At 43.7% G+C, this 15,944-nt stretch overlaps 1 protein-coding gene across 1 annotated transcript in view; it reads right to left on the bottom strand.

The window, feature by feature from the left end:
* The window catches only part of Slc25a17 (solute carrier family 25 member 17), a 37,987-nt gene that overhangs the window by 3,386 nt on the left and 18,657 nt on the right, over window positions 1-15,944 (bottom strand). The window contains exons 4-8 of the mRNA XM_034517511.2: window positions 14,777-14,928; window positions 7,676-7,792; window positions 5,744-5,889; window positions 5,568-5,663; window positions 2,358-2,440 (exon numbers count right to left, since the gene is read on the bottom strand). Of these exons, the coding sequence (XP_034373402.1) occupies window positions 2,358-2,440; window positions 5,568-5,663; window positions 5,744-5,889; window positions 7,676-7,792; window positions 14,777-14,928 (594 nt within the window). The remainder of the gene's footprint in view (window positions 1-2,357; window positions 2,441-5,567; window positions 5,664-5,743; window positions 5,890-7,675; window positions 7,793-14,776; window positions 14,929-15,944) is intronic.

The raw sequence follows: 15,944 nt of genomic DNA on the forward strand, positions 1-15,944 counted from the left end.
GCTGTCTTTCCAGCCCCTCTTTCTTTATTTTTATTTGTATGAGTACACTGTAACTGTCTTCAGACACACCAGAAGAGGGCATCAGATCCAGCTCCAGATGGTTGTGAGCCACCATGTGGTTGCTGGGAATTGAACTCAGGACCTCTGGAAGAGCAGCCAGTGCTCTTAACCACTGAGCGGTCTCTTCAGCCCCATTTCAGGTGTTTCTTAACCACATACAATTGGAGAGACTTGGCATGTTATTTTATTATCAATGACAGTAACCAGGGCTGGGGAGATAGCTCAGTGGTTAAGAGCACTGACTGCTCTTTCAGAGATCCTGAGTTCAATTCCCAGCAACCACATTGGTGGCTCACAACCATCTGTAATGGGATCTGATAACCTCTTCTGATGTGTTTGTAGACAGCATACAGTGTACTCACATACATTAAATAAATAAATAAATAAATAAATAAATAAATAAATAAAAATCTTTGAAAAAAAATCTTTGAAAAAAAAATGACAGTAACCATTAGCCAGATGTGGCAAATAAAAATTAAATCAATTTTAAATTGTTAATCAATTTAACTTGGGAGGCAGAGGCAGGTGGATCTCTAGGAGTTTGAGGCTAGCCTGGTCTACAAAATGAGTTCCAAGACAGACAAGGCTACATAAAGAAACCCTGAATTGAAATTGAAAATCAAAAAGATTAAAACAATGGAAACTGGGTTTCTCAGTAGCATTGCAGTATTCTATACGCTCAACAGCTCCGGGCAGCTGGTCACAACCTGCCTGGACTGTGCAGTTGTTTCAATCACTACAGAATGTGCTACAGCAGAATGGCAGTCATTCATCTGGCTCGGCCTTTCTGAAAGAAAGTACTGGGCAAACTGCTTTCTCTAAATCTGCTTCTTGATTTGCAAAATGGGAAAATAATTGCTTTTCTACAGGCTGAGTGAGGACCAAACAAGACCAAGAAACAAGATGTGAAGACAGTTCATTTGCAAATTATAGGACCTCATCAATTTCCAATTGAGAACATCTTAGTTAAATCTCTTAGTAATGCCCATCTTCCTTAACCTTCTCAGTGCTGGAGAAAATTTTAATTGCTGTCATTCTTGAGGGTCATTGGCAATGTCCAAATATATAATTTTTGAAATTGTGTCAGCATTGCATGTGTTCTAATTCTCTTAACTAGGTAATCCTCATCAAGGGCCCTCTCTACAATTATGGTTGCATAGTTGTACAAGGCTGTTTATAGTCTTCACCCAGCAATGTCTGTAAGGAGGAACCTTCAGACAGCCTGGGCACGCATCAGTAGCTGCACTGGTGAATAAATCACAGTGTATTACATTACAGGAAACCAATAAAAGTCTACAATTGCCAACAGAAAGGAGTGGGTGTGATATTAAGGTTATAAAAAGGAGAAGATGAGGCAGGACTGCCACAAGTTTGAAGCTTGCCTGGTCTACCTGAGAAATACTAGGCCAGTCAGGGCTACACTACAAGACTCTGCCTCAAAAAAGTTAAAAAACAAAACAAAACAAACCAAAAAAACAGTAAGATGTATAGCCAGGCAGTGGTGATACATGCCTTTAATCCCAGCATGCACTTGGGAGGCAGAGGCAGGCAGATTTCTGAGTTCAAGGCCAGCCTGGTCTACAGAGTGAGTTCCAGGACAGCCAGGGCTACCCTGTCTCCAAAAAAAAAAAAAAAAAAAAAAAAAAAAAAAGATGTATAATATACACATACACAAACATGCACACTGAAAACATACATATTGAAATATACGTTTTATATAATTCCCTAGAAATGTGCACACTTTACAGTGACTACCGCTTAAGAGAGCAACAAGAGAGGGATATTATTTTTAAAAAATATGTATATATGTAACTTTTATTGATATTTAACTGGCTTTATATTGGTGAGTTTTTCATTTTATTTATTTTTGAGACAAGTCTCACTATGGAGCTCCAGTTGGCTTAAAACTTGCTCTGTAGATCAGGCTGGCCTCAAAGTCACTGAAATCTGTCTGCCTCTGCCTCCCAAGTGAACCTCATTCTTCTTTTTCTCCTTGGTCCTAGCGTTTGAACCCAGGGCCACGTAACATACTAAGCACAAGCTCCACCACCAAGTTCTCTTCCCAGCCTTGGGGACTCCCTTTCCAAAGGAGTCCTGTATTTATAACTAGCAAGGAATAAGGAGCTGAACTTTTCTGTAATCCCCCAAACTGCGGTCAAATCACACTGAGCTCCTAAACTAAGAGAGGCCCGAACACACAAGAGGTTTCTGAGACTGCCTGCAGCAGAACGGCTCATGTGGCCATCCTCACCCCCACCCCCAGCAAAGGAGGCTGCTGAGAGGGAAAGCAGACTCACTTGACTCGTTGGTGAAGAAGAGAGAGAACATTCCGAAGACTCCCCAGTGTCCTGTTTTCTGGGTTTAGTCTATGACGTCCAAACTGGGATGGAAGGAGAAAAAAAAGATAGTTACTATTTATCACTGTTTTATCTTAATTTTGTGTTTTAAAAAGACGTATTTTTATTTTAATCATGTACATGTGTGTATGTCTGAGTATGGAGAGCTGGAGTCACAAGAGGCTGTGAGGTTCTCCACATGAGTACCAGAGAAGTGAATCTGGGTTCTCTGCTCTAAACCACCCATCTCTCCAGCCCCTCTTTATCTTAACTTCTACTTAGGAAATTACACTGGAGTAACATCTCATAACACAGCTTTTGATGATAAAAAATATCCAATTAGCAACACAGATTTTATTAATCTCCCTTTTCAATTAAGTAAATCAAAATAAAAAATATTTTTCAATAAAGAAAGCATACTTTTCATTGTTCTGGGGATTGAGCCAAAGGCCCTCAGTATGCTAAAATAGACCCCCCACCACCACTAAGCTCCACCCTCAGCAGGAGGAACTTTCACTTTTACAGAGGATTATGGAAAAATTCTATCAGCAAAGACTAAAACAAAACAGAAGCACATGCCTGGGGTGATAACGCAGATGTGGGGTGGGGGTGAGAGTGGGTAAATTCCAGGTCTTTAAGACATTCTGTCCGGTAACCACTGATCAGTCAGACCACCTGCAATCTACACTTTTCAAATCAGGAATATATTAAAAACATTTATGTGAACGACAGTGAAATCCCTTCCATCAAGAGCCAATTTCACAAAAAATAGCACATTAGCAAAAACACTAAAGTAAAGTAGTGTTTTTAACTGAGGCACCACCTTCATTTTCTCTAGTAAAAAATCTTTCAAATGTTCTCTCTAGAACAGATTTTTAACAATATTTTTGTAGAGCTGGGGATCGAACCCAGGACCTTGTACATGCTAAGTAAGCCCTGGTATAGTTGTATACCAAAAAACACACCAAGCCCCAGCACAAATCCTGAATTTGTCCACATCCAATCTCCACTGCTGCTAACCTAGCCTAGGCTACCATGCCCTCACCTGGATTACTAAAATTGTCTCCTACCTGGTTAGCCCTCTTTTTCTTTCTCTTTAGCCTGGAGGGTGGAGTGTAAAAGTAACTTATTTTCCTGTTGTAATTGTTGTTTGGGAGGCTCTCTGTCTGCTAACCTATGCCTAGTCCTAGAAGCTTCTAGGCTCACTACAATCTAATCTAGGTCTATAATGTGTTCAGCCTCGGTGACTTACTGCTGAACAAGCTTGCCTTTGTTGTTGTTTCTGAGCTCTGGCTTGTTCTAATCCAACTCAGCTGTTCTGGCTCAAACTCTTCTTCCAGCTGACTTAATCAATCTGGCTTTTCTCTTGGCCTCTGAATTCTGCTTGGCCTCAAACTAACTCTAGCAATCTGTTCTAATCTTCTGGCTCCTTCTCGTTCTCTGTGACATTCTGTCTTTACCTGTGTCTGGCTTGTTCTCTTCAATCTATCTCTGTAAAACTCTCCTGGTAAACCTGCCTCCTTCTCTCTCTGCTGCTGCTCTACTCTGCCTCTTAACTCAAACTGTACTGCTCTCCATGAACTCTACTGTATTCCCGGGCTCATCTCTTGAAAGTTGGGCATATCCTATTCTGTCAAATCTTTGGTTTGGCCAGGTGGTGGTGGCGCACGCCTTTAATCCCAGCACTTGGGAGGCAGAGGCAGGCAGATTTCTGAGTTCGAGGCCAGCCTGGTCTACAGAGTGAGTTCCAGGACAGCCAGGACTACACAGAGAAACCCTGTCTTGAAAAACCAAAAAAAAAAAAAAAAATCTTTGGTTTGTTACTTTGTCTGATACTTAATTAGAAATAGCTTTCAAACATGGTGCTTCCTTCTACAAACTTGTTTGGGATTAAAGGTGAGGTCTAAAGGCCAGTCTGGATTCCAGCCAGAGGGACTAAAGCTGTGTGCTAAGGGCTGAGCCACACCACAACTAGAAACAGGTTCAAATAGTCTGTAACAGTAGAGGATGAACCTGTGTGCCTGTGGAGGTGAAGCAGGGTCCCTGCCTTCATTCCAGAAGATGATTCTCACTGACCCAGAGGCTTGTCATTTTGGCTAGGCTGGCTGGCTAGCCAGCTCTTAAAATCTGCCTGTCTCTACCCCCATAATTCCCCAACCCCACGCTGGGGTTCCACGCCTGACTCGGGTGCTGGAAACTTGAACTCAGGTTCACATATCTGCAGAGCAAACACTTATCCAGACTCTACCCCTCAGATGACCAATTCACTGCAGAAGAGCCACACAGGCCTTCCAGAGCTGTACATTAGATCATACTACCTTCCAACTTAAAAGTCCCCCAGAGGCTTACTGCTGGGCTAAGAATAAAATCTTCCCATCCACTTTCCTCACCTACAGCTACCTTTTTCCTGTAATTACTCCACTTTCATGCTGGGCAAGCCACTCCTGGCCACAGAGGCCTCCTTTCAGTTTCTAAGATGAAGCAAGCTCTTGCCGGCTCTCCTCCCTCTTCCAGATATACAGTCCTCCCTCTTAGATGGCACAAGCTTCATATTCCCTTACATCTTGATTTCGGTATGCTTCTCAGAGAGCTGGGGATCCAGCCAAAGGACCTAGGAAGAACCCCACTGCTCCTCTTCAGTAAGCCAATGCGGCTCATGGTAACAGCTGACTCAGACTGTAATAATTACCTGGTTCTTTCACTTGCTGTCTCCATGAGGACAGGTACTACACTGTACCCCCAGCTCCTCACAGAGTGTCTAAATGCCTGAATGTATACACACCAAATGTTTGGAAATCTGAAAGTGTTTTGGAAAAGTTAAATTGTTAACTATCCATGAGTGAACTAAAGAAGTCAACCTCTGATTTTATGAAGCATCATCTGCTCCATGGCAAACAACGTGAATTAGAAGAGAGGACTTGGTTTGTCCTGAGTCCCTGAGGAACCTTTTTACACATACGGTTTTTCTGAGACCATATATTACTAAGAAATTCCAATGTAAACCTCATTCCATGTCATGCAGAAAGTCAGCCAAAAGCCTGGTTATCAAAATGTCATATACAGAGAAAAATGGGCAAAACCACACAGGCATAACCTGCATCGTTGCTTTTCTGATTTTAGGATGTATTTTAGGTGTCACTGGACTTATTTTAGGAGAACCCAAACACTCACCCTCAGAATCGACTGTACCGTCTGCATGGGATAGGTGACTGTGGTGGCAATCGCTTTGGCTACTGCACCAATGATGAACACATCCAGAGAAGAAAGCTGGAGAGCAGAGGAGGTACCATTTTAATCAAACAAGGAAACAGGCATTTCTTTTAGACAATTTTAAAATTAGGGATTACCTTCATCCGCTTCTTTAAAAGCTGCCGTTTTAAGCCTTCATAAAACATGAACTGGATGGCAGGGTTGAAGACCAACAGCAAGGAGGGAAAGGTGCCATTCCACAGAGCCAAGATCCCTTCATCTCGAATGATCTGGTGGAATGCATCTAAGCAAGAAGTCAGGCTTTTGAAAAGCACTATGACAGTGCCCTAACTAGAAAAGACATTTATTCTATTCAAATGGGTCCAGATAGAAACTATCCTTTCTTCCCCGACCCTTCCCTTCTCCCTCTTGCTCCAGCCCTGCTTGCTCCTGCCCAAAGTCCACTGTAGCTGTCTTCAGACACCCATATGAGGGCATCAGATCTCATTACAGATGGTTGTGAGCCACCATGCGGTTGCTGGGATTTGAACTCATGACCTCCTGAAGAGCAGTTGGTGTTCTTAACCGCTGAGCCATCTCACCAGCCCAGAAACTATCCTTTCAATAATATTTTGGGGGCAGATTCCCTACTTAGGTACCTTTCTGCTCATCTGTTTTGGGTTTTAAAGATGTTCCTGCTATGTAACCCAGTAGGGCCTTGAACACTGTTTCTTCCTGCCTTAGACAACAGGTGTGGACTGCCGTGCACTGGAGTTAACTAGCTTTTAATAACTATCAGAACTCAATGCCAGCCCCCATCACATGAACTTTTCCTGACAATCCTGGTTTAGACTGCTGCACTGTCAGTCAGCATAGCTGGGAACTGTGTACTGTACAAAACTGTAAACTGTAAACCATGGATTCCACAAGGCCAAGCATAGCACAAGATAAGCCCTTTTCTTGAAACCTATTACTAAGGACGTATAAGAAAACCACTTCTGTTACAAAGAGAAATGCATGAGAAATGAGAGCCTGGCCATGCAGCTTTACTAAAAAGCAGGCGCCAGGCCGTGTGTGGTAGCGCACTCCAGCAATCCAGCACTCTGGAGACTAAGGCCGGAGGATCAAGACTCCAAAGCCAGTTGTATGTTGGGGGCTTGGCTTTAAAAAGCAGAAGTTTAAAGCTATCAGCTACTATCCTGGCATCCAAAGACATCATTATGGATTAAAAATATTACATATTAAAATATGTAATATTTTTTAAAAATATGAACTTGGGCTGGTTGTACTGTAAGCGCCTATCCACCAGCATTGGGAAGGCCAAAAGGCAGGAGGACCTTAAGTTTGAGGCCAGCCTAGTTACATAGTGGGACTGTCTCAAAAATAGTAACATGCTGAGTTTGGTGGGTCACACCTGTAATTTCAGTACTTTGAGGACAGTGTAGGCCTCAAAGTGTTCAAGGCCAACCTGGGGAACAGCAAAACTCTTGTCTCAAAAAGCTAAAGCTGCTTGGACTGGGGATATAACTCAGTAGAGTGCCTGCCTAGAACATACAAAGCCAAGGGTTCAGTCTCTAGCGTGGCATTGTGATGCACTCCTGTAATCCCCACACTGAGAGATGAGGCAGGAGGATCAGAAGTTCAAGGTCATCTTAAGCTATGAGTATGAGGCCTGCCTAGGCTATAAGAGACTGTCTTAAAAACAAAACCCCAAAACAACAACAACAAACTTTACCTTAGGGGGAGAATGCCTGCCCAGCACACTTGAGGCCCTGCTTTAATCCTTGCAAAAAATTAAAAAGAAACTCCCACACTCCCTGCCTCCCCATCTACTCCTTGGGAACAGTCCAAGAGACCCCTTGTCTTAGGCTTGTTACCAGGTAAGCTGCAGCTGCACAGTAGGTGTGTCCTCTTACGTTGTGTCATTGTTATGAGGATGTTCAGGGCTGAGACTTGGCTGTGGTCAGCCCAGATGAGTTCCTATCAACCACAGGCAAACAATGGTTTCCTGACATTTGAAGCTGTCTGCTAGGCAGCTCTACTGTGGAATCAGAGTACAAACAAAAAGGACACGTCTCAGAGACACCTACCAATAATGCCTTTGTAGTTAGTTGGTATAATGTCTTCATTCCGAAATTTTGCCCCCTGCAGCTTCAGTCTGGTATTGACCACCCAGAGCGGAGTAGTTAGCAGCACATTCACCACTCCTTAAAAACAGAGAGAGACACCTGATGGCACAGTTACCTGTAATTGCTGCTGTCTTAGGTTACACACATAGGCCATTTCTATTCCTGCCACTGACTTCAGGTAAAGTTTAACGTTGTGCTGGGTACAACACATGCTACTCCCATTAGAAGCAATTGGGAAGCCTGTGCTTCCTCACACAGAAAGAGTAGACAACTTCCTTCCTCACTCAGTGAAGGCAATCATTTGTTGATTTTTTTTAAATAGGATTCAAAAATGGTGATTTGGGGATGGAGATTTAACTCAGGGTCAGAGCAATTGCCCAACACATGCAAGGCATGGTTTAATCACCAACAGTACAAAACAAAACAAAGTAGCAGTTTGATATAGTTTTAAACACAACTGTTAAATAATAGCTTAAGAGAGGGAGGAGAATTCTGTTGACAACATGCTAAATCCATGTCAGCATCACGGAAAACAACAGCCCACTCTCATGTAAGTAGCACAGGGTTTTAAACAGGTGTGATCTGGTACTCTGGGTGACAGGTGGGAGGACAGACTGACATTTCCAAGTGCTTCAACTGAGACCAAAAGCTCACAGAAGAGCTCATCACTCAGAGGATTAGGACAGCCAGCAGCAGGCAGCAGTTACAAAGTGTCACAAAATACCCGAAGGAGCTCCAGGAGCACTGTGACCCTTACTAGCACGAGGATGGACCTTGGCCCCACAAGGCTGCCTCAGAGCAGCACTGTGATCCAGGTGCTTCTTTGAAAACACATGGTCCCAATTTAACAGCATCTCCAGAAATTAAAACGTCTCATCATCCTGAAATGATTAAAGAAAATACCATATAGCATTGTAACAAAATGCCTGACAAATGTTGTCTACTTTAGAACTACAGGCCAACCAAGGGACAGGCAATGAGCAAGTGTAATGGAACCATCAAGTTCCAGCTGAGCCCTGAAGAACAAACAGGAACAATCCTAAAGAAGAAAGGATTTCTCCCCACCCCCTTGCTAAAAGTCATTTAAACACAACACAGAGGCAAAAACATGTTTTCATGTAAGGAATCTGAAAACACTCTACAGAGAAAACAGTTTAATCAAGGACAGACTTTGTGAAGACACCTCAGACTCAAACCTATCATTCTGTTTGTTTCACACAGTTACCAAAGTATGATGGTTTCCTGCTTATTCTCCAGGAGCACTGTACCAACATATTTCCCCCAAATAAAAGTCAGTACCAAGTAATCTTATGAGTTATATTTCTACAGAGTCACATAATACCCAGAAGCCTTCTGTAGCTCTGACCCTATTTATACGCTATTTCAAGGACTGACTCTCAAGGCACTGACCACAGTCTGAAAAAGCTGTGCCTGCCACAGGAGAGCCTTCTAAATTCTTTCCAAAGGCACCAGTGCCCCACAGTCTATCTGCTCAGAGTTCAGAATGGATGCCTACTTGATGTGATGATGTACACTTCACATCACAGAGACAAATCAGTATCTGGGAAAATCAGGCCAGAAAATGCTAGTGTCTGTGGCTTCTCCACCCCTACCCCCACCTCAGAGAAAGCAAGCACAGGAGAGCTTGGAACCCATGGATACCACAGAAAAGCAATGTATGCACCTTCCCAAACAAATGAAATGCATTGTCCATTAGGCAGATTCTTTAGAAATCAAAATGTCCTTCAGGCTCTATTCAAGAAGTAGGTGTACACAAAACACTTAAGGAGCAACGCAGCCAAGACTGAGAGTCAGCCATTATTTAAGGCTCCGCTTCCGTGTTCCCATTATTGATACAGCAGAAAGACTGAAGGGTTCTGAGGACAGCGTCAAGTGCAAAGTGCACACAATATTTAAGTGAAGGGATGGAAAGCTTTGCATCTGGGAAGATCAAGTACTGCCTTCACCCTCTAAGTCAGAATGGATGGAGAGGTGCCTTTCTACCATGATAATTTTATGAATTCTGGGGCGGAATGCACTCAAAAATACTTGACAATGCTTTTTTAAAACTTCACAAAAATTGCAACTTACATAATCAAGCAAATGGCAGCATTCCAGAGCTAGTCATGACTAACTTCAGGTCCTAATAACACACCACACAGGCAGACCCTCAAGGGTGCACTCCTGCTGGTTCTAATCTGTGGGTGTTGCTTCAGCTCTAAGGCCTGAGTTCTAATTAACACTCTTCATACCTAAGAGCAGAGGGTTACTTTTCTTTTGAGTATATATGAATCTACCTTTTCTTTCCCTTTTCAATGACAAATCATTTATGAGAAAGCAGAGCCAAAATCAAAAGCTGTGAAACAGTAACCAAACACATAAAACCATTTAGCCATCCAGGCAAAGGGGCATGGGATCCCACCGCACCCTCCCATCCAGGCAAAGGGGCATGGGATCCCACCGCACCCTCCCATCCAGGCGAAGGGGCGTGAGAGCCCACCGCACCCTCCCATCCAGGCAAAGGGGCGTGAGAGCCCACCGCACCCTCCCATCCAGGCAAAGGGGCGTGGGAGCCCACTGCACCCTCCCATCCAGGCAAAGGGGCATGGGAGCCCACTGCACCCTCCCATCCAGGTGAAGGGACCAGGAACCAGCATCCCAAATTCAGCAGTATTACAGTAATTTTTAAATGTAGGCTCTTGGAGTCTGGTGCTCCCTTATTTGCCTAAAGATGACATCCTTGAGTGTCATAGGAGAGAAACGTGGGCTATGCTACTACCCCTGGATAGACTGTCATAAACTGCATCTGTCTCTCCTGCCCACTCACTTCCAGAGAGAATCAGACAAACCACTCTGGTCTCCAGGCCCACTCGTTCTCTCTAAAAGCCATTTACTACCACTCAAAAATGACTCTTGGAGAGAAGGGTGCACAGGTTATTGTGTAGCCACTGACCTGAGGTTGCTTCCTGTGCAATTTAAGTACATTTGTTCTACTGCACACCATGGGCATTCCTCCCTACGGAGGCAGCAGGTATTTGTGACTTTCACTTGCCACTTCCTATCATTTTATCTTTTTTGGGGTGGGGATTGCTTTTTGAAACAAGATCTCATGTGTGTATCTTTTTCCTTGTTAACCTGTCCACTGTCAGCTCATTTCAGAAACCTTTCAGGGTAAAGAAGCAGCAGTTGCTTATCCTCACAGCAGGAATAACTGGGATATAACTGTTTACTTCTGAAATCTTCAAAATAAAAAACTTTGTTCAAGGGGGAGGATGAAAAATGTCTCAGACGCACGCTGGAAAGAGTGTGTGATGGCAGCCGATGCAGGGAAATGTCCCGTGCTGGGGAGATGGAGTTCAGATCCTCAGCACCCCAATAAACAGCTGGACATAGATGGCTGTATGTGCCTGTAACTCCAGTTCTCTGTGTGTGTGTGTACACGCATGCTTGTGCACGCATGCACACACACACTCCAGGCTCAGTGAAAGAACCTCGTCTCAAGGGAACATGGCAGAGAGCTATAGAAGGTGACATTCAATGTACTCTGGCCTCTACAAACATGAACGCATGCACATGCATGCATGCATACATACGTATACATACACGCACAAGCACACGCACATGCACACACACACACTACTTAATAAATTTTAAAATGAGAAAGAAAATGGGAAATAGGTTGGGAGGCTGAAGCAGGAGGATCATGAGTTTTATAGTGACTCATCTGAAAAATCAATTCTCTCCCCCTCAAGACAGAATGGAATAAAACAAAACAGCAGATGAAAGCCTCAAGTTTAACCTGCTGTCTCCCTAGAGAGGAACACAACACAATGTATGACGAGAATACACCCACTGGCCAGATTAAGGCAGAGGCAGGAAGTATGTTGTCAACTGGTTTTTAAAAGTACTGCTGCTCAAAATTACAATTCATAAACATGGCAAACACTGTCTTCATGCTATCTGTAAGGTTCTAGTCCCAAATTCTCCCAGGTATATCCATTGGATTTTTCTGTAGAAATACAGTAAGTAATAATAAACTTCTAAGTCTTAAGCAGAATCTGAATAGCAACAAGGCTAGAGGTTCTCAACCTGTGGGTTGTAAACCCTTGGGGGTCCAAATGACCCTTTGCAGAATGCTTTTATAAGTGTTGCTGAAGACTATTGGAAACCCCAGATATTTACACTATAATTCATGATTCATAACAGTAGTAAAATACAGTTATGAAGTAGAAATGAAAATAATTTTATGGTTGGAGTCATCACAACCCAAGGAACTATATAAAAGGGTTGCAGCATTAGGAAGGTTAAGAACCTGGAAAGCTGGGCCTTGCTCTCCTCAGAGAAAGGAAACTTGTTTCTCCAGAGCTAACACAGTGACAGGCTCAGAGAAAAGACAGCTCTGATTATTGCAAGAATGGGTATGGATTAAGACATAAATGTCATGGGGAGAAGTTTAAAATCGTAAAAGTCATTTCCAAGGACTTCTGTACCATCAAAAAGAAGGACTTGACTCTCAGAATCGCAATCTTGTAATAATTCTTTAATTTCAGGTTTCTTGAGTAAGCACATGGGCATTTTCAGGTGGTTCTTTGTTGTGTGCTACTGTGTAGAATGTTATTGGGGACAACTGTCCTCCAGGCATAGTATGGTCATCACTGTTTTCATTCCTCTTAAATTTTATGTTTGTACACTATGTGAACGTAAGCAGAGCATGTATGTACAGGAGCCTATGGAGGCCAGAAGAGAGCCTGATACCCTGGGATTGGAGTTACAGACAGTTGTGAGCCTGAGTAATCTTGTGGGTGCTGGGCACTGAACCTGCAAGAACATCTGAGGCATCTCTCCAGCTTTGGTCATCACCATCTTAACATTCACTCACAGAAGGAGTGAGGATGGACCATGGGACCCTCATCCCTCCACAAGCCCTCCCTCAGCTGTATGTAATTCTGCCCAAGCTGCACATGGTCTCAAGAAGTGCTAAAATATACAGAAAATGCAAATTTGACTAGAGGAGGTGCTTATGTGTTGGGAAGCATCAAAGGAAGCTGAGCCTCTAGTGCAGAGCATCTTGGGCTCAAGAGGGAGAGGATCTCTACACTGCTCTCCCTTCCCATGGTAGGGAATGGCATGACTTCCTGCTATCCTAAGTTACCTTGTTCTTGCCACACAGCCAAGGCTGCTCTGTCTGAAGGTGGTGTCTGTGAGGTAATCCCAGAGTGCCTGTCTTCCTCTATGTGGTAGAGTGCCACACGTCTTATCACATGAGTACAGGCACATCTCCAAAACGGCTGACAGATACAGAATGATTGGGATTCCTGAAATGTGCAGGTAGGGGATGGAACTGTAAGTAGACTGTGGCATTAGTTGGGGAGGGAGCTTTGCTGTGAGTGACAGACATGCAGAGAGGCTCAGCTGTGTGCCCAGAAGGAACACACACATATCACAGAATTACCAAGAGAAAGGGCTGTGCACTAGCCTCTGAGCTGGCAGGAGAAGAGGGAGAAAAGGATGTGATGGAGGGCTTGGCTACTGGGGGGACTGGAAGGGAAAGACAGGACAAGTTAGACCACTTGCTGTGGCCTGGATGAATGCCCTCATCAGTTCTGTATCTCTGCATGCATGGCCTTTAGCTGGTCACGCTGTTTGGGGAGGTTATAGAGCCACTTTAGGAAGTGGAGCCTTGCTAGAGGAGGGGTTATAGCCTTACCCCACTTCCAGCTCATTCTCTGCTTCCTGCTCCTAACTGATGTCTTGCTTCCTCTATTCTCAAGCATGTCAGCACAGAGGTCAATGGTTTCATGTTAGAACCCAAGTGAGAGCCTTGAGCTGCTGTCGAGGGCCCTCCAATCGCTTCCTACCTCTTGTCCTGTGAAGTACTACATGATCTGGTCCTTTGTTCTCTGCAGTCACATTGGCCTCTGCTTTGTTCTGGAACACTCCTGCCATGTTTCTGACTGTCTACATTGCCTCCTTTCAAATGGCCACAATGACCTGGGCGGTGGAGGTGTACACCTTTAAAACAGACGGACCTCTGCAAATTCAAGGCCAGCCTGGTCTACAGAGCTAGTTCTAGGACAGCCAACAACACAAAAAGAAACTCTGTCTAAAAAACAAAAAACAAACAAAACAAAAAAGAAACAAAGAAAAAGAAAAAAGCCACCTTGTCTAAAATGGTCCCTTGGCTAGCCCACCAGACTCTCTAACCTCCTGCTCTGATTAAATTTGCCCTGATCTTCTAACACACTACACGTTAGGTTTATCTTCCTGATTGTCTTTCTTATGTCATTGGATCGTAAGCCTCATGAGGACAAGGACTCTCATTTTACTTACTACTGCTGTCCTTGCCACCTAGAACCAAGGTCAACAGAAGCAGTGACAGACTTCACCGCTCAGAACACTCCAACGGTTTTAGGGGCTGAGCCAGGTACCAAAGGTTTATTACAAGGCATGAAGGACTCCTACAACTCAAGAACACAAAAACAGTAGCTTGGGTTTTTTGTTTTGTTTGTTTTTGTTTTTAAAAAGGCCAAGAACTTGAAGGGCCACCAAGTGCACGGAAAAACACACACTGATTAGGGTGACAGTTAGCACAAGAGAGAAAGTAGTGAGGAGAGAAGAGTGTGAGAAGCCTACATACGGTCACTGGACCATAAAAGCACACCTGGCATGGACACTGCCCCAGAGACAAGTATTATACAATTTCACTTACATGCAGTACCTAATGTAGTCAAATCCTTAAAAGCAGAAAGTAGGATGGGTGATGGTTACTAAGGGCTGGGGAAGGAGAGACGGAGAATTTACTTAGGGTGTATGAGGTTTGTAAAATAAACACCTCTGGTGTCAGTTTTAAAATGTAAGCATATTTCACATGACTAACTTACCTTAAAATGGCTATCGACAGGTTTTATGTCATGTGTTTTATCACATTAAGAAGACATGCCAGAAAAACTGGTCATAGTCTCTGTAGCATTACTGGGTGCTAAAATCATCTCTTACAGGATACATGAAGCACAGATCAATATTAAAATATACACATATTTTACGCATAGAAAACTTTGTTACCTGCTACAAATCCAACCACCAGATCTTTTCCTGTAGAAGAACGTTGACCTTTGACCCACACTGCTTTGAGGCTATTAAAAGTGTAAAAATAGACAAAATTGGAGCAGCAGAGACTGGAAATGACTGGAAACCATCCCCGGTATGGTGCCAGGCTGTGGGAAAAACACAATAAGCAAAGTAAAGATCATGGACAAAAGCCATGGGCAACTGCCAGAGAAGCCTGTCAAGGTTTGAATGTAAACCACTCCGCACAGGCTGATGTATTTGAACGCTTGATCCCAACACCTCTACCTGCAACTGTTTTAGAAGGCTGTAAAGTCTATAAGAGGTAGAGCCTTGCATGAGGGAACAGTCATGGGGGCCGGGCCCTGTCCCACTTCCTGTAGAGACACTGTGATCAGCTGGAATGTCTGACCTACTGTGATGAACTGTGAAGGAAGCCAGAGAAAGCCTTCCCTCCCTTCTCTTGGTTGTCACAGAACTGAGAGAAGTAAGTGGTATGAAGCCATGAAAGTCTGGTTTCTACTGACAATCTCCAGGTCTGACAAAGAGCAGGACATCTGCAGTACCTAGAATGGTTCTCTCTCCCCACAGAGCTTAGAGCTGCAGGAAGTAGCTAAATCATACATCAGAAAGCACATGTGGACCATAGGAGGCCAGCGGGAGAGAGGGAGATGTTTCATCATACTATCCAGCCTGACTTTGAACTCCTGACTTAAACAGTTCTTCCCCAGCCTCCTGTAGTGGGTACTGTAGAGGTACACACCATTGTACTACCTAGGCACTCATTGTTCTTATCAAGAATGTACTGGTTCAGAGCTGAAGAGCACTGACTCCTCTTCCAGAAGTCCTGAGTTCAATTCCCAGCAACCACATGGTGGCCCACAACCATCTGTAATGAGATCTGGTGCCTTCTTCTGGCATGCAGGCAAACTTAAAACAATTAAAATTCAGGAGGCAGAGGAAGGTGGATCTCTATGAGTTCAAGATCAACATAGCTTGTTCCAGGCCAGCAGGGCCTGATAGAAGACCTTGGGAGGGTGTGGAGGGAGAATATTATTTTAAAGCATCAATGTAATGTCATACAGGTTAAATGCTTTGATGCATGTAACTGATATTTAAATAACTGAAAGAGATCATGTGATATGCACGTGTGTGGTAAAGACAG

Source organism: Arvicanthis niloticus, chromosome 13 (assembly GCF_011762505.2).
Source record: "Arvicanthis niloticus isolate mArvNil1 chromosome 13, mArvNil1.pat.X, whole genome shotgun sequence".
Lineage (NCBI taxonomy): Eukaryota > Metazoa > Chordata > Mammalia > Rodentia > Muridae > Arvicanthis > Arvicanthis niloticus.